Source organism: Artemia sp. Qi Xiang Cuo, chromosome 10 (assembly GCF_049724085.1).
Source record: "Artemia sp. Qi Xiang Cuo chromosome 10, ASM4972408v1, whole genome shotgun sequence".
Taxonomy (NCBI): domain Eukaryota; kingdom Metazoa; phylum Arthropoda; class Branchiopoda; order Anostraca; family Artemiidae; genus Artemia; species Artemia sp. Qi Xiang Cuo.
Window position 1 is genome coordinate 37571917 of NC_142803.1, and position 27551 is coordinate 37599467.

The following is a 27551-nucleotide window of genomic DNA, read 5'->3' on the forward strand; positions in this document are numbered from 1 at the left end:
TTTCCCCATTTAGATCTGAGCGAACATTCACAGATCACATGAGATATTATAAAATTCATGGCAATCAAAGAATAGAAATGCCGGCAGAAGGCAAAGATACTTTACAATTTAAAAACTTCCAAAATTCCCTGTTACAAGTTGATAAAGTATGTTTGGTCTGTGAATCAAGACTGGTGGAGATATCAGACCCATTAATGCTAAATCTAGTCAAGGAACACAAACTATTTGCACATTCCTATGTACAAGCTTGTCGCAATTCCAATAATAAAATACAGTTAGAAGAGTTTTTTTTGGCTATGCAGGAGGAGGGTAGCATGGAGAAATTATTGGTGTCTTTAATAAAAACAGCGAACGGTGCAATTTCACGATTGCGTCACACCAAATACCCAATGTCATTATCAGATAAGGAGCAACTGGCACTAGAAAAGGGGACAATTTGTTGGGTTTTTAGGGGTGTTCTTGCCCCAAAAGACGCTGTCCGGGATCATAATCATCTTATTGACCCCAATTCAACGGAAAAAAGTAACTTTCGGGGATGGGCTCACAATTCATGTAATTTAAAAATTAAACAGCAAATCTTTCTTCCGGTTTTTATACATAATTCTAACTACGATCTGAAGTATGTGCTACCAGCAATGGCACATCTTCAAAGAAATAGAACAGTGGATGATGCATGGGTGATAGACAGCTTTTCCTACAAAATCATTCCTAAATCATCGGAAAAGTTTCTTGTTTTGGAATTTATGTGGAGATATGTTGAAGACGACGTTGAGTAAACGAATACAATTCGCTTTTTAGATTCCGACGGTTTTATTTGTAAATTATTGAGTGAGTGAATTAAAGTGCAAAAAAAAGATGACAGCTGCAACGCTTTCCCCCTTCTTAACCAATAATTTCCAAATGATTTATACTATTTGTTGAGGATCGAAGGCATCTCCTTTTATAATTATTACTGTTCCATGTCAAAATTCGCTGAGGAAACTATTCCATCGATCGAATCGTTTTACGACAGTCTACACGATCGTAGGTGCACCCCTGTTGACTACAGTTTTGCTAAAAAAAAGTGTGGGCAGAGGGAGGGTGTAAAAATGGGTTTGACTACTGCAAGCTGTATTTGTCGAGTGATGTGTTAACTTTGTTAGACATTATGTGTAAAAATACGGACAAAATATATGGAGAATTTAATCTTGATTTAGGATATTATTTTTCATCTCCTCATCTGGTAATGGACCTCATCCTAAAAATTAGCGGGAAAAAAATCGGGCTGATCTCCGACATCGATCAGCACCTGTTCATACAGAGGTCAATGAGGGGTGGATACGTTTTTCACGGGGATCGTATCTTGGAAACTGATCCAACAGGAGAGAAGACGGGGTCACAATCGAATGCAGTTTTCCTTGATATGAATTATCTCTCCCCTCGGCCATGTCCCGTTATGCACTACCCTGCGATGACTATAAATGCCTCAACGACCCTCAAGCTCTCCATTTCCCCAATATTGACAGTGTTGAGGAGAATGGGCCGGTTGGATGGTTTTTTGAAATTGATGGGGAGATACCAGTTGAGCTTCACGATTCAGTAAAGGATTTTGTTTTACGTGCATCAATAGACCTGTGACTAGGGACTCTTTGAGCCCCCGCAACAGACGTTTAGTCGAGGTGGACGGATTGCATTGGTCACCTGCAAAACAAAAACTTATTGCTGACCTTCTGTCAAAAAAAAATATTGTTGTACATCATGTGGCTTTAAAATGGATGTGCAAGAACGGTTTCAACGTCACAAAGGTTCATAGAACCCTCCAGTTTAGCCAAAAAACCCTATCTGAAAACGTTTGTTGACACTTTTGTCAATAAACGTTTTGAAGCGCAGACAAAAGCCGAAAAAGAAACTTATAAGCTCATTTTTAATTCGACTTTTGGTAAAATGTGCGAGAGTGTTCGCAATAGGAATCGTTGTGACGTTGTGACCGATCCCAAACAATTTGCTCGAATTATTGCAAATCAAAATTACACTTCCTTTACAATCATTGCCCCGGACATAGTACTATTGAATAGGAAAAAAAGGAGAATTGTCCTGAATAAAAATATTGCTGCAGGCAGTGCTATCTTGAACATCTCTAAAAAGCTCAGGTTGGAATTCTACTACAATGTGGCTAGGGTACAGTGGCCGGAGAAGGGGCAAGTAGAGGTCTGCTACGAGGACACAGATTCTCTACTGCTAAAAGTAAAAACTCCAAACCTACTTAATAACTTGGCGCATGGTAAAATTATCAGCTAGTGGATGGACTACACCACTGGCAGTGGGCTTTACCCAGAGCTAGTGAAACGTTGAGTGCCAATTCAACTTTTATTTTTTAAATCAGAAACAGGAAGCGACATGATTTCCCGTGATATGTTTGTAAGTCCGAAGGTGTACTTTATACAGACACACGATGAGGAAATCAAAAAATGTTGCAAAGGAGTACCCACGCGCTATGTAGATAAGAATTTCGACATGGACATCTATAGGAATCGTATTGTTCATAATACAATTCCACGAGCCAAATTGCTGGCCATTCGTTCACTCAACTACAGGAACTTCACTGTAAATATAGAAAAAATTGCCATGAGAACTATTTCCGACAAGGTCTATGTTTGTCAAGACGGTGTGACTACTCTCCCCCTGGGACACATTTGGTCCCCCTGGGACCAAATGTGTTAGCCATAGGGAAAGTCTCGGTTTGAGTAAAGTCCAATAAATTTCCCAAAACCTTGGGGGGCCTCGCGGCCCGGGGGGGGGGCGCCCGGCCAGCCGCCAGCGGGGAGGCGCGCCGCCACTACCAAAGTTATCTTTTTTTACTTAGAGTAGATTTTTTTTTTACTTTTGTAAATATACATGTTGCATTCAAATTAAAAAAAAGTGATATTATTCAGTGTATTTTTCATTAAATGTTGTATTTTTTGTAAATAAAGTATATTTATTAAAGTGCTTTTGCTAGTGCATTTTTTTTTATTATAAATTTAAAAAGTGTATTTTTCTTTGTTTTCTGTAAAGTGCTGTTTATAATACAAGAAATATGATTCTTTATTGATTTTGTTCTCATTATTCTTGAACGGACTAGTAATAGGGAAATTATTTAGTCATTAGACAACTATAGTCTACAGTTAGTTGTCTAGGTGAACTGTTGAAGGGAACATGTATCAATTTAAAACACCATTCAGATCGTTTCTGTGTGGCCCGTCAATGTCAGGCAAAACAACACTCTTAACTAAAATAATTAAAAATTGCGATAAAATGTTTCTGGAAAAGCCGAAAAAAATCTAATATTGTTACAGTATTTGGCAGTAGTCATACCATAAAATAAAAGCAATTGGCACAGCGGGATTGGTGCAGATACAATTCATACAGGGACTTGATGTTTTCAGTATTATTGAACCAAACTCTTGGCTGATTATTGACGATCTATTGAATATTGGCAGAATCTATTGAACAATGTCCCAGGAAATGCTGCAATTGTTCAGCATTCGCTCTCATCATGAACAGATTTCCGTTGCTCTGGTTCTACACAACCTCTTTCATCAGAGCAAATGTATGAAAACACTTGCATTGAACTGCACCTAATATATCATCTACAGAGTTGTTCGTGATTCTAGCTCGCTAATAACTCTCAATAAACAAATCTATCCAGGTGCCCCCAAATTTTTGGTCTCAGAGTACAATCAGGCAACTAATGAACCCTACGGCTATATACTATTATATCTTAATCAAAATACACCCGAGGATCTGCGTGTAGTCACAGATATTTTTGACAGTGAATTTAAAGTATATATCCCTGTGAATAGTAAAAAGACCAAAAAGTTGCTATCCTGACACTGAAGAAACTAAATGAAAATAGACATTTATTTTCAGTTCTAACCACTTCAAAACCCCCACTTGGGAAAGCCATACTCAAACACAGTATTGACAATGATTTCATTAATCAAATAGTTGAGCTTGGTATACAATTAACTGAGGGCAATGTTTAACTGCCAGAAGTAGTTAAGCAACAGACAAAACGAATTCGTTCCATTATAAGTACAAAAGCCTGTAAAAAGAAAGGAAAGATTTTAAAAAGAAACGACTTCTTCAGGCGGGCAGTAGATTTTTCACGCTTTTACTGCCAATAATTGCAGGACTTGTAAACAGTTTTCTCTAGAGAGAATGGCAAAACCCTATAAATTGACTCCAATAGAACTCACTCTCTCACCCGTGGAACACTTTCAGAAAAATCTGAGTAAATTCATTGATAATGAAAATATCAAGGATGATAAAAAACTACTTTCACTTCCAGGATGCACTTTGTCGAGTGGAAAAACATAAGCCCTATCGTGTAAAGGCCATTGGTATTGATCAGAAAAAAAAAACATCTTCTTTAGATTCTTCTGTTGCTGCTGGAAAAAAATTGAAGAAAGAGTAATTGTAATAAATTTTATCGAAAATTGTAAATATAATGGCCAAATAATATCGTGAAAAAATTACACGACTCCTAACTTATCTCATGGAAAGCGGTTAAGATCATATTCAAGTTGATAGCAATGGGAAAGAGATTATAATTCAAGGCAAGAGCTATAATCTACTTGATTTAATCTATGATATGGTTACAACTCGTAAAGGACTTTTATCATTTGACACTCATCTATACACCTTTCCAAATACATTAAACTTTCCCAAAAGCCTTATTAGCAATTGGAAAATTCTAAACAAATTAAATGAAAATGCACCATTGTCAACACCATTAAAATATGAACATGAAGAAGAAGAAGAAGATTTCTAATCAATTTTGGAAAATACTAGCACACCTAGTGGAAACTTGACAATAAGGACGAGCAGTAGCACACCATTGATAGCTAGACAAAAGCGAAGACGTATCAAGTCAACGTCACCACCACCACTACCACCGACCACCAGTATATAAATGGGTAGCGGGCGTTACACTACATGTTTACATTCAAAATGGTTGAAGTTCTGAAACGTGTTTATGAAAATTATGATCAAGTGGGGAGTTTAAGTTCCCCCACCACTCTTTCCAAATTCACTGGTGTTCACGCTAAAAGTACAAGACTATCTACAAAATGAATCAAGTTACACTCTGCATAGAAATCATAGGCTTCGTGCTAATCAATATCGAAAAACTAAAGCCTTTTTCCCCTTGCATATAATGCAAGCAGATCTCCTAAATAGATGAGATTCAAAGACGTCACAATACACCCTACAAGTACAGTCTACTTGCAATCAGTGTTTATAGTCGCTATGCATATGCCATTCCATTTCGGTCAAGGAGAGGTGTTGAAGTTGGTCCAGCCGTTGAAAGTATTCTCGAACAGGGCTTGTATAAAAAATTCAAACAGATCGCGGTAGTGAATTTGCTAATCCCCGTGTTGCATAAGTAACAGCAAAATATAATAAACTGCGCTATAACTATTATTGTCCTATAAAAGTCGCACTTGTGGAAAGATTCATTAAAATTATTCGAATTTTAATTTTTATATATTGCACATTGAAATATACATCTGCTTTTATTCATGATTTAATTAAAATCATGTTGATTTGTAATCAACCACCTCATCGATCAATGTCCAACTCAAACCCAATGAAAGTTCATCATTCTGATCATGATACAATTGATACCTTTCTTAAACAATATTCCAATGAAACGAGTGTCTCAAGAAGAATAAATTCGATGTTGGCGATACTGTTCGAATTAATAGAACAACTAATGTTTTTGAAAAGGGTAATTACTTGGGGTCCACAGAACTTTTTAAAGTGGCAAAAATCCTAGACACTAAACCCATAACTTATCGTTTGCGTGATACCAAAGATGAAAAAATTGTCGGCGGCTTTTATGACTATGAACTACAAAAAGTTAAAAATAATAGTGAAATCTATCAAATTGAAAAGATATTAAAGACTCGTAATCACAGGGCTAAGAAACAGTTACTTGTTCGGTGGCTAGGATACAACTCAGATTTTGATTCTTGGATCAGTGTTGAAGATATTGACAATGCCCAATGATTTCTTTGTAACTTTTATGTCCAACGTTTCCTATCCTCTCTACATCGACTTGAATAAAACTAGTGATTTTTGGACAAAACTCTCCACCGCCATCAAATTTGATGGTGCGTATGAAGTGGCTCTTGTCGATTGTATTCTCAAAAATACCTATGACATCCTGAGAAAGGATCGTTTGTATGATATAAAAGTTACACCATTCGATTGGTCACTCTTTTTCGACTATGAATGGGTTGAAGCACTTAAATCTAGCGAATATTCACATTTCAAATTGAAATATATTGAATATAATGGTACGGCAGATTTTTTCGTACACTCAATAGAAAAATCTCATATCGTAGGAATGGTACATTCCATTTTAATTATTCAATGGAACACGATAGGATTTATATTACATCACCTGTTGACAGTAAAATAATTATTCTCAAGGATAATCTTAGAGACGTTCTTGGCTTTAAACAGAATATGATCAATGGGAAAAATGCTAGCACCGTTTACGGGATGGATCAAGTTATTTTTGCTAATTATCTACCTGGTTTTGCCTCGGACTCTTGCATATTTCTCTATGCATCTTTTGTGGAAACATCGAGAGTTGGTAATTCAAATGTCCCCCTCCTAAGTGTTCTTGAACGAAAAACATCCCATGAACTTGTTCATCACTATAATATAAAGCATCTTTAGTATGTTCCAGTAAACACTTCGTATTTGGAACTCTGTCAGTTAACACTAAGAAGTGAATTGGGTGATCCTCTAGCAGTAACAAAAGGCTTAGCAGTGATTACATGTCATTTTCAACCCATTGTCGACGACACAATCAACTAAAATGAACAATAGAAGAATTCCATTTGGCTGTCCCGATATCGATTGCTATGTTGGTGCTCTGAGTCCACGTCAAATAGGCAATGGATTGGACTACGACAAGGGGCGTACTACAATGTCTGGCTATGGTCTTGGTAGCTGGTTTGCTAGGCTATTTAGTTCTGCACTACCCCTTGCCAGAAATTATCTTGTATCTGCTGCATCAAATTTTGCTGCCTCAACACTACAGGACTGGGGGTCGGGCAGGAGTTTCAAAGAGATTATTAAGGAAAATATTATATCTTGAGCAAGAGCCGTTGGCGAGCAACTAAAATCTCGACAAAATGGGGAGGGACTGAAAAGGATGCTTTCGCATCATTCGCTCATCAGTCACCAACCAGGTGGGAAGCGAAGGACATCAACAAGGACTTTGAAGAATAAAGCAAGGAAGACCAATAAGCAGAAGAAGAAGAAGAAGACAAAGATTGTTAGATAAGGAAAGGATTTTTTCTCTTAAGATGACTTATCTCCCCCACAAGGAATCGCATCCATGAATCAGTTTCTCATTGAATCTGTTCAATGCTGAAAATGTTGATGTCAGTGTCACGTATGGTTACTATGAACAATTTTATCCTCAACAACCCCTCTTGGAGAATAAACACTTTCAAATATTTTGCAATGAAGACTGTTTCATTGATTTGTCATAAACATTTATTTATTTAAATGTTGCGGTGAAGAAAAAGTCAGATAATACAAATCCAACTGTTGCCGACAGTCTCTCATACGAAAACTGTATTCTACACAACCTCTTCAAACAAATTAATGTGTTTATTAATGGTACATTGAGGAGCACTTGTAATAATTTATTCAACTATGCAAGCTTCATACAATTTATGATGATGACACCAAAGGCATACAAGGAGTTGAGAGGACAATCACTGGGTTGTGAATATCGATCAGGTGTTGATACTGACGGTGAGTTGACTACTGCAGTGAGCCAGGAGTATCATCTGGTTGGGCAATTAAATCTGAATTCCCCCATTATTTTAATTTTTTTGGTCTATCTAGCCTGGTGTGCAACGTGAGTGGTATTCCACTGTACACTCTATCATTTGAAGAGAACGCCTTTAGAACTCTGTACTAGTTGACCATGTAATCCCTTGATCATGACTCCCAACTATTTGAAAATGGAATAACCGATTCAATCTTTTCAAAAAATCAGGGTGTACTTGTATTGGACTTGTCGGAGACTCAGGATATGAGCATATTACGAACAGGGAATGTACGTTTAGAGTGTACATTTGCCGATGCTTTGACTGAGAGTATCACGCTAATATCATTGAGTCAATTTGAAACCTATTGGGAAATCACACCCGACGACAGTGTTCTACTAGACCTAGCACCATGAACACAAACCCAAATAATCAACGTATTTAGTATGGATCCATACATGTCCCAGTACAAGTCCTATTGCATACCATCGGACTTCATTGAAAAAATTCCAAGCGTTAACAATACCCTAATCATTGCTAATAGCAGTCCATCGACTTTGAAGACAGGCGATTGGCTATGCATCTTTCAAACAGCAAAGAATATTGAATTTTTTTATATTCTTAGCTTATCGTATAAATTCTACACTCCATACATCAGCAACTTTATTGAAAGCAGTGGGAAAACTATTATTCAAAATCAACGAAGAGTACAGGATTTAACGACTAAGACATGTGGCTTTCATGCACTACTCTTTTTCATGTTCGGATGCCGTGGCTATACCTACAAGTAGTTTCTCAACATCTACGTTGACATACCTCGATTGAACGACTTTCTGGTGGAAAATATACTTATTAGCATTCTCAATATTGAGATTTTAGTGCTCTACGAACAAAATGTTCTACAAATGTATGTGAAATTGTTTATTATTAAAAATAATGTGTGTACATGATAAAACGACTTTCCTAATCTTTAGATTTCATCTTCTACTATGTATTTTTCGATAACAACTATTGCAGGTAGATTATCCGAATTCACAGTATACTGATCCTGATGTACTGCAATGTCAGGGTCGCATTTTCTACAGTAGAGTGTAAATTCACTCTTGTCATATCTCTTTTAAAATAATCAATGATACTATTCTCATTCATTCTATAGAATTCAGATGTTTCAATTTGCTTATTTGAAGTAATGTCACAAACAGTGTCCTAAAGTGGCGAATCACATTCCGTCACAGCTTAATAAAAATCAGTGGGCTTATAGTCATAGTATTCATTGTTTTCAAAACGATGAAGTAAAAATCATAGTCTTTTGTTGTTCCAACAGTTGAATGGCTGACCCGGTTCCTCCTCCCAGAACAGTCTAAAACCACGACGATACCAATCTCTTCGCAATAAACTAAAATCACGCTTACGATTCTTTCCATTCATACCAGAATATGTATTCTCCCACTGGTTGCATTTATCGTAGTGGCAATTAGAGCATAGGTGCCCTCTAGGATGAGAGTCTCGCACCTCTTCAAGACAGGAATTACAACCTTTAATTTGTACAGCATATCCTCTATGTAATTTACACGGGTTGCATAATCTACACTTTTCATCATACTCATCAATCATTCTACAATTCTCACATGATGACCAGCTGCCCAGTGTGTACATGCAGAGTGGACATGTATGGAATATTTTTTCATGTGTTGACACTCTCACCGCCACAATGAATCTGAGCTACCAACAACAACAAATTGACTGGGATAGAGAGAGAGAGGAGTAAATCATCCTTTAACTCCATCTTTCTCATGAGAAAAAAGTTCTAAATTTCTAAACCGGTGTGTAAAAGCACATCCACAATATCATTTTGTCGTGTCGTGATTAATATATCAATAAATTGTGTAAATGCATTTGGACCACGACGTAGAAGCTTCATGCGATAGTCTAATGATGGAGAATAACTTTTCATTATATCGACAAGCATTCCCTGAGAAAATATCTTTCTTTGAATTGACAACTCAAGAAAATCATCATCTAGAATCAAACGTTTTTCCATAAGCACTAGATTCCCCATGATTCGCTCTTTCTCAAATCTATCTTCTTTTTTTTTTTTTTTTTTTTTTATAGCCCTAACACTCTCACAAGCAACTTCAGACTAATCAGAATTTTTTCTATGAAAATCACTCCTTTTATTTGTAACCAATAACCAGTCAAGTTATCGTATATTGAGCAACCTTCGCTGTCTCTGATTGGCCCAAAAAAATGGGTGTTGTCTAAAAAAACAAAAACAGTCTGGTTGAAAACGTGAAGTTGAAACAAACTTGTGTGGGGAATCCCCGTTCGTACTGCTCACTTTTTGCAATGTGTAGGAACCAGTGGGGAATCCCCGCTCGTTTGGAAAGGTACCAAGGGGACATAAGCAAATAGCATGTAGTTTCAAAACGTGTTTAATCACGTGTAGAGGTCCCATAGAATAACATAGGAAGGAACATAGCGCTATAGAATAGCATGGGAGGGAACGTACACTCCTAGAATAGCATAGGAAAGAGCATAGCGGTATAGAATAGCATGGGACGGAACATAAACCCTTAGAATAGCATAGGAAGGAGCATAGCGCTATAGAATAGCATGGGAGGGAACATAAACCCTTAGAATAGCATGGGAGGGAACATAAACCCTTAGAATAGCATAGGAAGGAACATAAACCCTTAGAATGGCATAGGAAGGAACATAATCCACCCAAATCCATAAGTACATGCTCTGGAAAGACGCCAAGGAACATAAGGCAAGCAAATCCATAAGTACATGCTCTGGAAATGTTTTTCCTATACGTCTGTGCAAATAGCATGGTAATTCCTATCCGTCCCAGCAAAATGGTACTTAGTCCTCTACTCTTGCCCCCTCCTAGGAAATTCAATGGGTCATTCACCCGGGTGGTGCTTGCCCCTCAGGAAATTCGCTCGTGGCACTTTCGGAGTGAAGGGTAGGCTATGCTAGAAAAAACGTCAATTTTACGGTCCAATTTTACGGTCTTTCAAAAAAAAAAAAAAAAAATCAAGACTCGTCTGGTCAGGTATACACGTAGCGAATGGGGATGGGTATCAGCGAGTGACATGTTTGCCTTGTATGATTTGTTTTTCCTGGCTGACTTTTTGTGTGTGGATGGTTTTGTAAACTTTGGAGAGGGTAGAATCGAACGGAAATTCAAAGTTCTAATGCCCTATTTAAAGGTAGAAAGTAATTAAAGGGTAAGAGACTCTCTGTCCCTCTTTGTCATAAACAACAAAAAACTATTTTTTTTGCCGTCATGTGAATATTAGCAAAGCAAAGCTCCTTGTGGCACTTGCCCCCCGCCAGGAAACACACTGGTGGCACTCTCGGGGTGAAGGGTAGGCTATGCTAAAAAAAAGTCATTTTGATAATGTCTGTGTTCTCTACTAAAAGTAATGTTACGTTGCCAATTTTATGGTCTTTCAAAAAAAAATAAAATAAGAGACTCGTATGGTCAGGTATATTCGTAGAAGAGGAGGAGAGGTATGAGTAAGTGACATGTCTTCCAAGTATGATTTGTTTTTCCTGACCAACTTTTTGTGTGTGGATGGTCTTGTAAACTTTGGAGAGGGGTGACTCGAACGGAAATTTGGAAATTCGAACGGAATTTCTACCTATTTAAAGGTAGAAAGCTATCAAAGGGCAAAAGACCCCTCTCCCGCTCTATGTATTAAATAAAAGAAGAAGTTTCTTCAACTGAAAGTAATGAGTAGTGTAATAATGTAATAGTGAACGGAATGAACGGATTGGTGGATTGCCTGGTTTGTCACATCCGTCTGAGCCAGAATGGTTGGGGTAAACTGTTTTTTTTTCTTGAAAATTTTCGCCATCGGTCATGACCTTAAGCCCGGCTTGCAATATGAGAGAAATCATCAAAATAACGGAATTTGGTAGTTCGACAAGGAATCTTGAGGTAGGACGAGTTAAAAATTGTTTGGCTTGTCTCTGGTAAATTATTCTTCGTCATGGTCGTCGGCCTTTTCGACATGCAACAGGTCACTATCAAAGGGATTAATGAATTTCAATAGTTTGTCTGGCTGGATATGCATGCAATTTGACCAGCAAAAAAAAGAAACTGAATGTCGTGCTGAAAATATTAGCTAGAAAAGCAAGACTTATAAAAGAAGAAGTTGAATGAAGCATTGAATAAAAGCTGCTGAGGCACAATAAGACAAGAAATACTAATGAGCGCAAATGCGACTCAGGCTCCTGCGTTATCTTGGTGGGAAGCGGACACAAATTTGGAAAATACCAAAAACGAAAACAAGGTGGGTTCTGCAAAGAAAAAAAGGAAAATAAAATAGAAAAAGACTGAAGATATTGGGATTTTGACGAGTTCTAAGCTCCGCCCCCTATCCCTGCACAACTGCCCTAGAAATGCTATCAGGTGATATTTCTCATGAAGATTTTTGTGAAGATTTTGATGTCCCTCAAAAAAAGAAAGAAATATGTACAACCCCTGGTAAACCATGATTTTTGACAGTTCTTCGCTCTGTTGTCCAAAAACCTGTACTTCTGGGTTTTCAAATACGGCAAATTGGGAGTGTTTACGTTTTTTAAAGAAAATAAAACCTTGCAAAATCAGAGAGCCGAACTTATTTTTCAAAGTTTTGCTAACTTTCCATAGTATACCTTGAGTTTTGACTCACAAACGTGTAGTTTTTAGAACTTAAGCGCGGAGTCTTATGTCTCCCCCTTTAGAGCTTATATTAGGAACTATAAAAAATTGCTTGGTCTCATTTTGCTTGCACCTATAAATTAAATATTGTTAACAAAAAGTGTTAAGCTTGTGGCTTGCGAAAAAAACAGTGGCTGACTTGAAAGGCCTGGTTAAATATTCCATTGAATGGTAAAATCATTGCTCAAATAAGATATCAATACAGACATATTAGCACTTGCTTCATGTATAAAGGATGATTCTACCTAATAATTTTTTTGTCTGCTAGGACTGGCTCACCAAGAAGGACATCACCATTAGCACAAGAGTTGCTCCGACGACAGAGCACAAGCGGTACGTCCAATACACTCAGCAGTCCCACACGAGCTTTGAATTTTGACTCCCGTGAGCCTATTAGAGAATCAAAAGAGCTGCCAGAACCTTTGCCAGTGCCATCTCAGCGTAGCGCTTTCCTAAAGGTATCATTTTGTTAATTTTGTTGCTATTTTTATCCTTCTTTAGATAAATTAAATAGCCGTTGTTCTTAGGGGAACTGAGATTGAAGACCGTCTCAGTTTCACTCATTTTGTAAATTTCACCGGTTTCAAGTTTTACTTCATGAGTTGGCAAATTTTGGAGTGGGGAGGGGATATCGATAGCGCGTTGGAAAGTTTCTACCCGAAATATTGTCTCTTCTTATCAAATGTTCAATCGGAAGCTGTTTTTAGACAACTGAGAAGCGGGAAGTACCTGCAATGTGAAAAACAATTAACGATTGAGCCTTGATGGCTAGATGAAACTCGAGAAAAACATATTGAGCCTAATCTCGCTTGTAATTGGTTTCTTATTTGATTTAGGGATGATTTTACTTTATAAGTAGCCTGGCCTGCTATTATGGAAACTAGCCAAAGAACCTGAAGGATGACGGTAATAAAAAACGAAAAAAATGTAGTGTATACTCTCTTGTGAGGATCGGATAAAAAGTATTTTGCCCCCTTTCCCTAAGCCCAAAATTATAACACACCCTCCCCCCCCCCCAAAAAAAAAACCTCATCCCCCAGCCGAGAGACCAAACTGACTATACCCTCTCCGATGATTGGAAATCAACTAGACTCTTCTTGCATGAGTACTCTTGAGAAATATTGTCTTAAGCTACTCATTGTGTAACCTCACGTGGCTGGTAGGATAAGATTAGTATTTGTCTTTTGATAGTTCGGGTAGATATAACGCAGGCAATCACTAGTTGTTTTAGCTTATAGGGCGTAAATCAGATATAAAAAAAAGAAATGTAGCATTGGATTTACCTTTCAATGTTCTTTCCTAACATTAATTACAAACTTTTTCCACTAAATTTTCAAATGTTTTCAAAAAAAAGTAAAGAACTCCATTAAACCAAAAATGAACAAAAATAGAATCAAATAATATACCAAGCATACAACTACCACAAATCAGTATCAATAAACATGTGAAACCTGAAATAAACAGAAATTAAAATAAATAACAGAGTCAAACTCAAAACGAGCAGAAATTAATATGAGTAGGGTTCTAAACCCCTACGCTTTCTAAAAACCAGAATATAATTTGTGCTTTACTGAAAGTTATAAAAATGAAAACATTTAAAAGAATTTTTTTCAGTAAAGTACAAATTATATTCTGGCTTTTAAAAAGCAAGCATAGGGGTAGAATATCGCGCTTCTTGCGCGTAAGGTTTTCGAACACAAAGATCCCGCTTTTCGCAAGTTTAGGCTTAGCTTTGAGCTAAGCCTAACAGCTTAGCTCAAAGCTAAGCCTAGCTCAACACTATAACAGGCACTACTCTGTCAGGTCTGCTTGCCGGGTTTTTATTCAGGCTCAGTCTATGTACACTAAAAATGTCTGAGTCGGCAATATTTACAAGCCTCATTTTTTTTCGCGGATCACACTCCCCGTGGCACTGTTTATGTTGACCGTAGCGGGCTGGTTGACCCCATAAAATAGAAGCGAATCCAGTTTCCCCTCTTGTTCGAAATCGTCCAGTTTATTTTTTAAACTATGTACTTTATCTTCAAGTAAATCAATCTGATGCTTGATTCCTTTGAGTGATTTTTCCAGAAAATAAAAATTTATATTCCACAGTGATTGCATCACAGATCTCAGAGACAATAATTTCTGTCGGAAAGTTACCACCCCCTCGTTCATTTGATTTTTCCTGTTCCTTGCGCTGAATATCCTTCCTAAGGTTTTCTTTCATTTGAGAGATTTCCTGCTCAGAGGCTACCAATTGAGCTCGAAGTCCACTCACATCAACAGAAGCGCTGCTGGCAGGTCCAGCCTTATCTGTGCCACTTTGATTTTTAGCTTTTTTCGATACATCAAGATAAATTTCCGGAAAAGATCGAAATTCTTCGAACGCTTTCTTTACTCCTTTCGTGATTTTCTTGGATGCCTCCTCTTTGTTACTCTCGTAATCTACGAGTTGGCCCTTTACGATGAGTTGCTGATCTTGTGAACCATAACAGAATACCCGATACTTCGTTGAACCCCCTGCAGTCTTCACCGTCTCAATAATCCTGATTGGCCAGAGGGGGTAGCCCACAAATCGTGCTAAAGGTATGCCACCTGTCTTTAACTGATTAAATGGGGAAGCCATTACGAAACTGAATAAAGGCCCTAAACAAAGACTTAAACGCAAGGGGGGATTTTTAATTCCTCCCACTTTCCGTCTCAATAATCCTGATTGGCCAGAGGGGATAGCCCACAAATCGTGCTAAAGGTATGCCACCTGTCTTGAACTGATTAAATGGGGAAGCCATTACGAAACTGAATAAAGTCCCTAAACAAAGACTTAAACGCAAGAGGGGCTTTTTAATTCCCCCCACTTTCCAATAAACACCTTCTAAATATTCAAATTAAAGCCTTGAATCGTAACTACAATTATTCACAGAATTGAATCGGCAGTACTTCTTTACTGGCTGAGTGCTGAAACGCGACTGACTCTGTGCTTCTAGTCACTCGAATTGAAAATCGTTGTTGGATTTTCGTTCACACAAGGTGCAACATGGGCACTCCTCCTAAAAATGTACTGGGGTGAGGAGCTTGGGGGCTGGAGGGGCCTCTAGCCCTTCTGCACTCGGCACTTATATATGCTTGCGCGAGTCCGATTTTTAAAAATAAGTGACATTTTGCTTATCTACCAGCTAAAATGATGACGGGGAAAGCTTGAGTAGTTAGAGTATAATTTTAATCCCCTACTTTATACGGATTAGAAATTCTAGCCTGATTCCGATTCAGACAATGTGTAATGTCTTTATCCTTCCGTTAAAAAGTTCGCGGTGGAATTGGTGGCTAGTTGAAGTTGCGGCGCACATTGGCGGCGCACTGAGATAGAAAATCCTTATGACTCAAATTCAAACAAGATGCGACATACCTATCTTTCTGATGTCCATCAAGTCCTTCCGCAGCTCTTGAATTGCTCTGATTCATGACTTAGATTGTTTTTACACAGAGTCAGGACAGTTTTTGTACCGAAATTAAAACGTAGCTAGTTTCTGCAGTGAATCAGGACAGCTCATTTTTTGTCGCAATGAGGACTTTTTACGCCGAGTTAGAACAGCTCATTTTAGTACAGATCATGCGAACTCTTTTTTTTTTAATACCGAGATTGAAAATCCATGCTTGATTCTGGTTTAAACTAGGTGCATCATGTCTACCTTTCTGCTAAAAAAACAACAAGCTTTTGTTGGGAATGAGGGATCGGAGGGATCATAAGTACAACTTTTACATCCAATCTGTGACCCCTGTACTAACAAGGTGTAAGTATTCACTTTTACTCCTAAAATTTTCTTATGAAGAATACACAGATTGGATAATTTGGGTTCCTTGCCCCTGATGCCGTGTCGGCTGTGTCCCTCTTGAATGCATATTATTTGGACTATTTGAAAACCCTGAGTGAAGTGGTTATTAGAAAATTTTGAATCAGTGCCACAGAGGATTGCGGCAGTGCCATGGAGGTGAAACTGTAGGGGAGGCTCAGTGTCCTCCTATCTCTTTTGGTTCTTAAAAAGGCCACTAAAACTTTCTATATTTCTAATCGAACGAGCCCCCGCCTTATTTTTTTTTTTTTTACGACAATCCCTCCTTTACGAAGTAGTCAAAAAAGATATACGGGGTGTTTTGTGATGCTACTACCGAACAAAAAAGCAACTGCGTTGACCTCGATATTGGTTGCACGACAGTACTCGTATAAACACAACAATATAATAGCACAACATGAGTTGGTTTTTCAAATTTAATAGAAAAAATATGTTGAATCTCTAAATAAATTGTAAAAAACCTAGTATGTGTTAATTTATGTTTAATGGTTTTGAACATCTTAAAAAACAAACTTCGTACCCCAAAAAAACCGCATTTGAACTGGCATCTCTGTTGGCACGATAAGAAATTTTGCCGCTTTGTTAGATTCTTTTGGCAAGGCGGTTTTCGATGTGTAAAATGTTGGGTACTTCCTTGTTAGCTAGTACACACTCCAGGATATGTATCGTTAAGATCGAACAATAACCAGTTTTTCACGGTCTTTATACCAGACAATTAGCTTCGACTCGGTGGAAAACTACATTGTAGCAATATTTTAATTAAATATTTAGTTGGTATTTTGGATAAGGTTAGTTTAGGTTACGTTTTTAATATAATGCGTTCTGGGCGGCCCCCCTTCCATAATTCTTTGTTGTAGTTTCCATAATTTTGTTACTAAACTATTATATTTTCATCTTATTTTGGTATATTTCGTTATGATTAACACAACTTCAATTCTTGAGTGTGTACTAGCTAACAAGGAAGAACCATATATTGAAATCATTTCGGCTTTTCGTCGTCTTTTGACGACAGAAAAAAGGTCCTCTGTTCTCCTTTTTTACATAAATTCAAGGGTCAAATTCGAAATGGAAAGTGAATTAATTGCATTTGTTTAAAGAAATAATAATGATTGGTTTGTGTTCAGTCATTTAAGAAGCATTAGGATTAAATAATAAACGAAATAAAAGCTGACAGTTGGCTAATTCAAAATAAACAATATTGCAGCATTATATTTGAAACTAACTCCTAAAAAGTGTTCGATTTCCTATTTTAAGTCGATATGAAAGGGCACTAATCAAACACTATACAGCACAACGTCAACACAGTGTGTCTGTCGACTTTCTCTTTCCTATTTTAAGTCGATATGAAAGGGCACTAATCAAACACTAAACAGCAAAACGTCGACACGGTTTGTCTGTCGACTTTCTCTTTCCTATTTTAAGTCGATATGAAAGGGCACTAATCAAACACTATACAGCAAAACATCGACACGATGTGTCTGTCAACTTTCTATTTCCTATTTTAAGTCGATATGAAAGGGCACTAATCAAACACTAAACAGCAAAACGTTGACACGGCGTGTCTGTCGACTTTCTCTTTCGTATTTTAAGTCGATATGAAAGGGCACTAATCAAACACTATACAGCACAACGTCAACACAGTGTGTCTGTCTACTTTCTCTTTCCTATTTTAAGTCGATATGAAAAGGCACTAATCAAACACTAAACAGCAAAACGTCGACACGGTGTGTCTGTCGACTTTCTCTTTCCTATTTTAAGTCGATATGAAAGGGCACTAATCAAACACTATACAGCAAAACATCGACACGATGTGTCTGTCAACTTTCTATTTCCTATTTTAAGTCGATATGAAAAGGCACTAATCAAACCCTAAGCAGTAAAATGCCGACACGGTGTGTCTGTCGACTTTCTCTTTCCTATTTTAAGTCGATATGAAAAGGCACTAATCAAACACTATACAGCAAAACGTCGACACAGTGTGTCTGTCGACTTTCTCTTTCCTATTTTAATTCGATATGAAAGGGCACTAATCAAACTCTAAACAGCAAAACATCGACACGGTGTGTCTGTCAACTTTCTCTTTCCTATTTTAAGTCGATATGAAAGGGCACTAATCAAACACTAAACAGTAAAACGTCGACATGGTGTGTCTGTCGACTTTCTCTTTCCTATTTTAAGTCGATATGAAAGGGTACTAATCAAACACTAAACAGCAAAACGTCGATATGTCGTGTCTGTCGACTTTCTCTTTCCTATTTTAAGTCGATATGAAAGGGCACTAATTAAACACTAAACAGCAAAACGTCAACACGGTGTGTCTGTTGACTTTCTCTTTCCTATTTTAGGCCGATATAAAAGGGCACTAATCAAACACTAAACAGCAAAACGTCGATACGTCGTGTCTGTCGACTTTCTCTTTCCTATTTTAAGTCGATATGAAAGGGCACTAATCAAACACTAAACAGAAAAAACATCGACACGGTGTGTCTGTCGACTTTCTCTTTCCTATTTTAAGTCGATATGAAAGGGCACTAATCAAACACTAAACAGCAAAACGTCGACACGGTGTGTCTGTCGACTTTCTCTTTCCTATTTTAAGTCGATATAAAAGGGCACTAATCAAACACTAAAGAGCAAAACATCGACACGGTGTGTCTGCCGACTTTCTCTTTCCAATTTTAAGTCGATTTGAAAGGGCACTAATCAAACACTAAACAGCAAAACGTCGACACGGTGTGTCTGTCGACTTTCTCTTTCCTATTTTAAGTCGATATTAAAGGGCACTAATCAAACACTAAACAGCAAAACGTCGACACGGTGTGTCTGTCGACTTTCTCTTTCCTATTTTAAGTCGATATAAAAGGGCACTAATCAAACACTAAAGAGCAAAACATCGACACGGTGTGTCTGCCGACTTTCTCTTTCCAATTTTAAGTCGATTTGAAAGGGCACTAATCAAACACTAAACAGCAAAACGTCGACACGGTGTGTCTGTCGACTTTCTCATGCTAACTCAGACGTAGCTTTTTTGTGATAAAAAAAGAAGAAAAGCCGGATAAGCACGAGTCTTGTTTACGAGCATATTTCAATTTGTCATCTTGATTACCAGCCTGCATTATATGTACGGCATATATTGCGTATTATACTCAATAGTTTAACGAGGTCGAGGCCGAAGGCCTCGACCGAGTCCGTTGATTTTGAATTGAAGTTATCAAGTATTTTGCGCAATAGGTTGCATCAAGACTGGGCTGGGTAATTGTAGACTTTTTTTTTTTTATTATTATTATTACAAGCGTTAACAAGGTTTATTTAAAATCCTGAAGTCACCCTTAGACTTAACGTAGTCACATGGAAGAAGTTAAAGACGATTAGCTATTCTAACCAGTAGCAATTAACATGTTGCCCGTGGGACCACGAGTATTTTTCAGGCTTGCTCTCTGGCATTTCCTTGTTTTTATTTCAAATTAAAGAACGTAATAAGAAACATGAAAAGATAAAGGCAAAGACAAATAAATGAAAAAATTGAGATTCATCTCATTTTATTTACAAAATGTTGAAAGAAAATAAAAAATATCGCTTTTCTCCCCTGGTCAAAACAATCATGGAATCGCCTTCTTTATAAAATTAAGTTCCCAGCCCCTCCTCCAATCAGTAGATCAGACTTTTCATGTTACGAAACGTGACTCTAGCTTCAACTTATATTTATTTGCTGCCTAATTGTGAAGCTGTTAATCTGTTATAGATGGCTATTTTATTTAAAAATAGCAAAATTAGGACACTTAATGTTCTTTGATATATTTATTGTTAGACAGTTGTATAAACGTAGCGTGATCAAGACGTGATAAAAGCATGTCATGTGTACATGGTAAGAGATTGCTTGTTCAAATACAGTAAAGAAAGGTTAAAGGTTGAAGTCTTTTGAGCCGCTAACGAACAAAATCGACTAACTCTTAATTTTTGAATTTTGTGCAACAGTGTCAAACTACTTAACTAAACCTCTGATTTGTCCAAATGACGATGTGTAGACACTGATTTCTAGCTAGATACTTGATTAAACGGGCCTTAAGACTAATCTGAAAAAAATAACATGTAAAAGACATTCTTCCCAGTGAAGTTTGTTTCCAGGACTGTCTCTTTTTCCTTTAATAGTTCCAGTCCTTTGTCTTGCTCAGTGTTTTCCACCCCCTTTCTCTCATGTAACCCCAAAGGTGGGTTTATCTCACGTTGTTGGAAGTATTTCCAATAGAATATAACATATAGCTTTATTGCTACAATTCGGCTATTGGGATCCAAAGATGTTAAGGGTTTTGGTTTCCAGTATCCCATTTAAATTTTGTTGCCATTTAAATTCACTAACAATTTTCTGTTTTATTTGCGTTGAAGACGGATCGAGGTACTTGTCAGAATACCTGCAAGTTTTTATTGTTGTTTATGGGCTTTTTTATTAGCTGATGATTTTTCTGTTTTCTTTTGCTTATGTTGTTTTTATAAGTATCTCGTCTGTATTTTTTTTTTTGAAAATACTTCTAGCTTTAATATTCCCCCCCCCACAAAAAAAAATGAATATAGATTTCTTTCTTGCTCAGAGAGGAACTTGCAAAAGATTTCCTATCTCTAACTTAAGGTAGTAAAAGTATTCTTTATTTTGAAAAAAAACTATCATTATTTCCATTTAAAAAAGGCATTTTTTCTATATTTTCTCTCCCATGTAAACTTTAGATGTTAGGTCTTGATGCCCTTGAACTACCCCAGCATATTTTATACTTAGGCTACAACATCTGTATTATGGGAAAAGTAGACTTCCAAACTGTCCGCTATAATGTTGCACAGCCAGTTTGCTGGTGACAACACATTAATAATGAGAACAAAATATGGTTAATGGAAAATAAATAAATAAAAAAATGTAATGAGATACTGGGAATGTGGGGTACGAGGGGAGCTATTGATTTTCCCTGGGTGCTGAACCCTTTAGCTACGCCTTCATTCTTCAGTATTATTAATCTAATTTATGTTTAGCGAATTTTCTTGTTCCAAATTATCGGCCCTTAAAGTAGGAGCACCTATGTGATCGTCAAGTTTGTCTTTTTTTTTTTTCTTTTTTTTTTTTTTTTTTTTTTTTTTTTTTTTTTTTTACAACATCAAAAATCCTTAGCTATTATAGAAATTTTCGGTTTTGCGTTAGAGCTGGCTCCTGATGTTTCATATGTACTAATCGTACCTTCTTGGCTCACATTTTTCCTTTACAAAATCGAATGAATATCTGTCTGTGTGTCCTGTATGCATTACTACTCTGTATATCTGCCTACCAAGAAACTCTTAGAAGTGGTTGAGTACACTGTTGCGATATTCTTAGGTATAAATCCCCCCCCCTCCCTAAGGCCCTTCTTAATACATTTCGTGCTGAATGAAATTAGAGACCCCTCCACACAAATAATTGACAGTCCCTTCCGTTAAAATTATTCTCATATCTGAATGTTCCATTACCGTATTCAACGGGTTAGTCAATGAGGAATACTATCATCTAACAAACTTCTGGAATTATAAAATTTCTATTTCAATAAGTTATCTGAATTTGGAATTCAACAGTTTATTAGTTTGGTACTCCAACCTAATTTTTCAAATACTTTTCCAAATTTAAAAATACTACCGTTATTTTACGTTTGGGGCAGATATTCCAGGGGAGGGAATAGTGCGGGGATTCATATACCATTTTAAGATGAATCGGATGATCAAAATAAATTAATTAGATAATTAATGTAAATGTAGGGTAAAGGTCAACCTTATCCACTCTGGGATTAACTCTACCTTTGAAAGCATGATATTAGAAAGAAATCGATATTCGTTTTTATCGATCCAGTGCAATATTGTGTTTTCGATTTATGGACTCGGTTCCTTAATGAAAGGGAATTGTCGAGAGGAGGGGTCCGCTAAATTTTTCGGAGGGATTTTCCTTGAAATTCCTTTCTTTCGAGATTGCAGAAACGTGGGACGGGTAAGCTAGTACATCAATAATTCTTGTTTAAATGCATCTTACTTACTCTGACGAGAACATAGAATGAGATGCATGGTAACTTTATGGGAGAAGCTGTATTTGTGACTGGACCGGAAACCCTGTATTTCACGTCTAAAATAACTGTACAGTGACTCTTATATACACACAATAAAAAGGGAAATAGACACAGTAAAATAGAAAAAAAGGAACACAAATAAAGAAAAGGACTACGAGATAAATAGTAAGCATATCCTTATAACAAATCAATTGTGTTCATTGATCGAACAGTTTTATATCAATGTGAAATTGAAGTACTAAGGACCTAGTAAGTTTACAGACACCAAGTAAGTACAAATTGAATGGAAAAGGTATTAACCGCTGATTGAAACGTTTTATTAAAAGCGAGCGAGGAAAAGAACCATTTGGACATTCAATGAATAGTTGATTTTCAAGCAATTTTCAAAACCACCACACGAGCAGAATGATGTGTCGCTTGTAGGTGTAGAACCTAATAGGAATTAACATAAACAAAGCCAAGTTAATCTATTTCACTGTTGCTCTGGAAAGAAATATTTTATCTTCAGAGCACTGTGGCGAAGGCATGGGTCAGAGAAAGGGGCCTTCGAGTCCCTGCCTACCCCCCAAAATCTTGAGGTTTTTATGAGTTCCCCCCTTTAAGCTATGTTTTAATTTAGTTCCCCTATTTATTTTTTATTTGCGCCCCCTCCCCAAGTCTGCAAATATATTAATTTCCATGTGCTTGCTATTCAAGCTATGGCAATACATTCACTAATGGATACAATAGTTCACTCCAATGACCACCTTCCGCTTGTGGCGCTGGGATGTGTCCCCTTTCTGAAACAAACGTAGATGACAGTATATTCAGCTCGGCTGTGTAAAGTGATAAAAACACCTGTCCCCTGGAAATACTGTCTTCCGCCTGCTCCCATCCCTGTTTTTACTATTTGCACAATGAAAAATTCCTTAGGCCTCTCATTAGGCATTTAAATCAAATTAAAATATTCCATCATCCTGGTGTTGTCGTTAATGTTCTTTGGCATCTAGGTAACTTCTGCTCAAACAACCAATTATGCTGGGAAACTACTTATTTCAATTTCAATTGTATAATGTGTCCTCTTCAACTTCTGCGAAGTTTCATAACATCGTAAGGATTACTTGGATTTTCAGTTCTATTTTTAGGATTGTTGAGATGCGTAGTATATACTTGTAACGCAGTCACATTTACTGACATTACGCGGAAAATTTCATTGAACTAAAATATTTTCTAATATTACGCATCAGTTGTTGTTATGTAATATTTGAAATTTCTATATGGTTTTACTGAAAAAAGTGTAAGTGCAATTCATTGAGTCTTCCAATGACGGAGCAATACATAATCAGGTTGAAGCACAGTGACATGGATGTAGCCTACTTGGGAGGAAAGACTAGGCCTTCCCGAATTCCTAATTTCTGGATTTTTTTGGCGCTCCTTATTCAAATCATAGAAGACAATCTGTTTTTATTATGCCCTCCCCCCCTCCCGTTATATTTTTGAATATAGGTAGAATATTCCAAAATCCCTTTTTTTACATGAGCGGAATTTCCAGGGGTAATTATCCGCGGGGGGGGGGGGGCAATTAGTCTAGAATCGTATTTTGCTGTCTTTTGACGACAGAAGAAAAAGGTCTGAAATTCTCATAGAACTTATAAATTCAAGCCACAAATTCAAAATGCAAGATGAATCGGTGAATTTTTATGGCGGTTAAGCTGACAGTTGTCTAACTAAGAATTAAAGATAATTTAAAATTTGTCTTGTGTTATATTAGAAATTACTGTTCAAAAAAATGTGTTCGATTTGCTATTCCAAGTCGATTCAAAAAAGGCACTAATCAGACGCTAAAGAGCAGAAAGTCGACATGGCATTGAGAGTCTCTCGACTTTGTAATGCTAATTTAAACGCGGCTCTAACTAGTTTAAATCGGTCTTTAATATCAAAAATAGTTTTTGCTGCAAAGCTGAAACAAAATCGCGAAGAGATTCCAAACCACCTTTAGACTAGATTCGTGAGGAATAACAAAAATATGGCAATTTAGATCTTCTATATCTGACTTACCATTAAACGAAAAAACTCGCATATAGCGATAAACCAATTCTTTCAAGAAGATATTGTTCCTAATTCAGATTCTCTTTTGATCAATGTTAGAAGACTAATAAGCAGCAGCTGATCGCCGTATCAAAGACAAGATACATCCGAAAACTGCGAAAACCACGTAAAAGATGCATACAAAAGAACGCTAGATACACATGCACAGGAAATATGCGGAGACAGCAGTAAGCTAATCCCTCTCTAACTCGGTGGTAAATAGGCATATTCCTTAAAACCGGAAAATTATACTTTAGTTTTAATTAAGAATCTTTCTGTTTATTTTGTCAGAGAACAATTTTTTTTGACCTGACCGTCGATATTTCCGACTGAAAAGATTAAAATAATTGGATAGACCATCGAATGACAAATCAGATTGAATTTGTGTTTCGAGGTATCTCTTTATGGACCAATATCATCTTATATGCCAACCCCGAGAGTCGCCTGTATCCATACGTTAATACTGAAATATATGGATCTCATAAAATTTAGAAATGTACAAAAACTTAAGGGTCCTTTCGAGAAAGAAGGAATGGAGATACATGCTTCTGAGAACTAAAGTGTTGGTTGAGGGCCCGTGCATAGGAGATTAAACGGTACTTTTCGGTTATTGGAAACACACCCAAGAAGTGAAGTTAGGTCAATCCTAATGAAATAAAACAAAACATGATGATAAAATAAAACTTTAGAAACAAAGTTATGGAAACCTAACCCAACCTAACCCCCCCCCTAATGTACAAATATATGGCCCAAATTATACAAGTCCAATGCCATGTGTCGTCCGTCACTTGTTTTGTAGCTATGAGCTCTGTTTTCTGAGATGTAACCTAAGCGTATTTCTTGGGTGTGTTTCCAATAACCGAAAGTACCGAAAAAACTATAGGAAACTGCTAAAGAAACATGGGACTTCGAGGGGAGGGTTTTAGGGAAGAGTTGATTTTTTTTTACTTTAAATAGTTTTCGATCGAATGGTTATCTTTGAATTTTCATTCACTGGCGTTTTGTCCCTTTGTAAGGCTGCTGCTACTGGTGCAACCATGAATAATAATATTAATTTTAGTATTTATCATCTATAGTATAAATAATAGAGATGTTGGCTTTTAAGTCTTATTAATAATAGTAGCAAAAGTCAATTAATAGCAGAAATAAATTGTAGGTAAGAGTAGCCGTCGCAGGAATGGTCATGGTTTAAATAGTTTTGGTCAAGACAGCCATGTTAGGAGCCACCGTGAGGATGTTTATGGTAAAAGTAGTCATCGAATGGTGGTGATGATGTCTAAGGTAGAAGTAATAATGGTGATTTTCACTTTGATTAAAGTAAAACATCCTTCGCAAAAATTGTTATACTTCCAGTGTCATAATATTGGATATGAGCACCACATAATCAGACCCCTTCTTGCTATCAAAATCCTTTAACATAAGCTGTGGCAGAAATCAGAGTCATTTCTAGAATACAACGGGGCCAAGCTGAATATTATGTTTTATAGTACAAAATCTGTATTAAGTTTATAATTAGTGACTTCAATTTGTAAGCCTTACAATCGTAGTTAGGGATTTCTAAAACACCGTTAAACACCATAACTATTGCAAATCAAGCACAATTTTTTTAAATACACACTTACCTTGTTTGATTTTGGATCTTCATCCCGAACTTGGGACTCTCGCCCACCCCATCCCATGATTGGGGCGGTAAAAAACGTATCTCCACTAAATATGATCAACGAGGGGGGGGGAATTTGCAATCCGACTTTAATATTTGCCTTATAATGAACAATATCAGAAATCCTTGCAAATATTGAGGATATTCAAAACCATAGTAAAAATTGTAGGCTACAAGCTGTGTTTTATTCCAGTATGCTTTTATTTTAGTATTGGTCATCTATGTATGAATAATAGCTTCCAAATCCCTTAGAAAAAATCAAGCACATTTTGGATTTATTTTTCTTATGCACTGATTTTAGCTTATTGTGAAAAAATGGTAAGGATTGAAACTGTGTGGTTTCTCTGAAAGTGTGGGACTCGTACCCCACTGATATAGGGCACTAAATTTAGAAAGCTGCACCTAATTCTTGCCTGGCACCCAATAGGATGATTTTCGCTTGTATTAGAGCAGAGTCTACTAACTGCACGGTGAATCAAACTTGTAGAAAGGGCTATTTGAAGTTGTTCTACCAAGCCTTATTTTCGTTCAGCCATAGTTCTACTTCCAGTTCGAAAGTTCCGTTTAAGCAGATAAGGAGAAGGTGCCACTTTCAAATCCAAATTCAACTGCAACTGGGAAAATCTTTAGACAGCAATGATTCCCAGACAATTTAGGATCCAAAAGGGGGCACTTTCTTACTTGTCCGAAAATGCTACCATCTGCTTTTACAAGCTGTTCCTGCTTTAGATTGAGTTTGTTATTTCATTTTTTGCGCTCCGGACTCAGGAAGAGAACTGATATTACATATGCCTCCTAAATATTAAAAACTACCATTGCGAAAGGAAGTGGATATTTCCATTTGCTCCTTTTTTAGTAATGATATAAGAAAGTTACTCATTCAACTCACCCCCATGCAATTCAAGCCGCGTATAGTTCAACCTTCATGCAATACAGCCCCCTTTGTTTAGGTTGAGTTCCCTAAACAGGGGTTTAGTTGCAGAGGTGTTGAGCTAAATTGGGTTGAATTGCTTAGGGTATGAGTTAACGGGGGTTGAGTTGCACGGGTACTGAGGTGAACAGGAGTTGAGTAAAACGGGGTTGAGTTAAACAGTTGTTCAGCTGAACGAGGGCTCAGATAAATGGGTTAAAGTGAACGGGATCCAAATAAACGAGAAGTCAGTTACACTCACATCCCAATGAAAGTATGTTATATTAGTTTTCTGTACTAAGATTTGTCCATAAGATACGCCACTTAGAAAAAATTCAAAGAGCTTAAAAATTCATCATCGTGGTACAGGTCGGGATAAAGACCTGATAATGACTGCAAAACAAAACAAATTGCGTGCGAAAACCAGCTAGCTGCAGAATCAGTGCAAAACAAGCTCAAGGTCGAAAGTGATTTCACGGCAACTT

At 37.0% G+C, this 27551-nt stretch overlaps 1 protein-coding gene across 1 annotated transcript in view; it reads left to right on the forward strand.

The window, feature by feature from the left end:
- The window catches only part of Atg1 (serine/threonine-protein kinase unc-51-like protein Atg1), a 153689-nt gene that overhangs the window by 94969 nt on the left and 31169 nt on the right, over positions 1 to 27551 (forward strand). The window contains exon 10 of the mRNA XM_089095393.1: positions 12800 to 12989. Coding sequence (XP_088951519.1) covers positions 12800 to 12989 — 190 coding nt within the window. The remainder of the gene's footprint in view (positions 1 to 12799; positions 12990 to 27551) is intronic.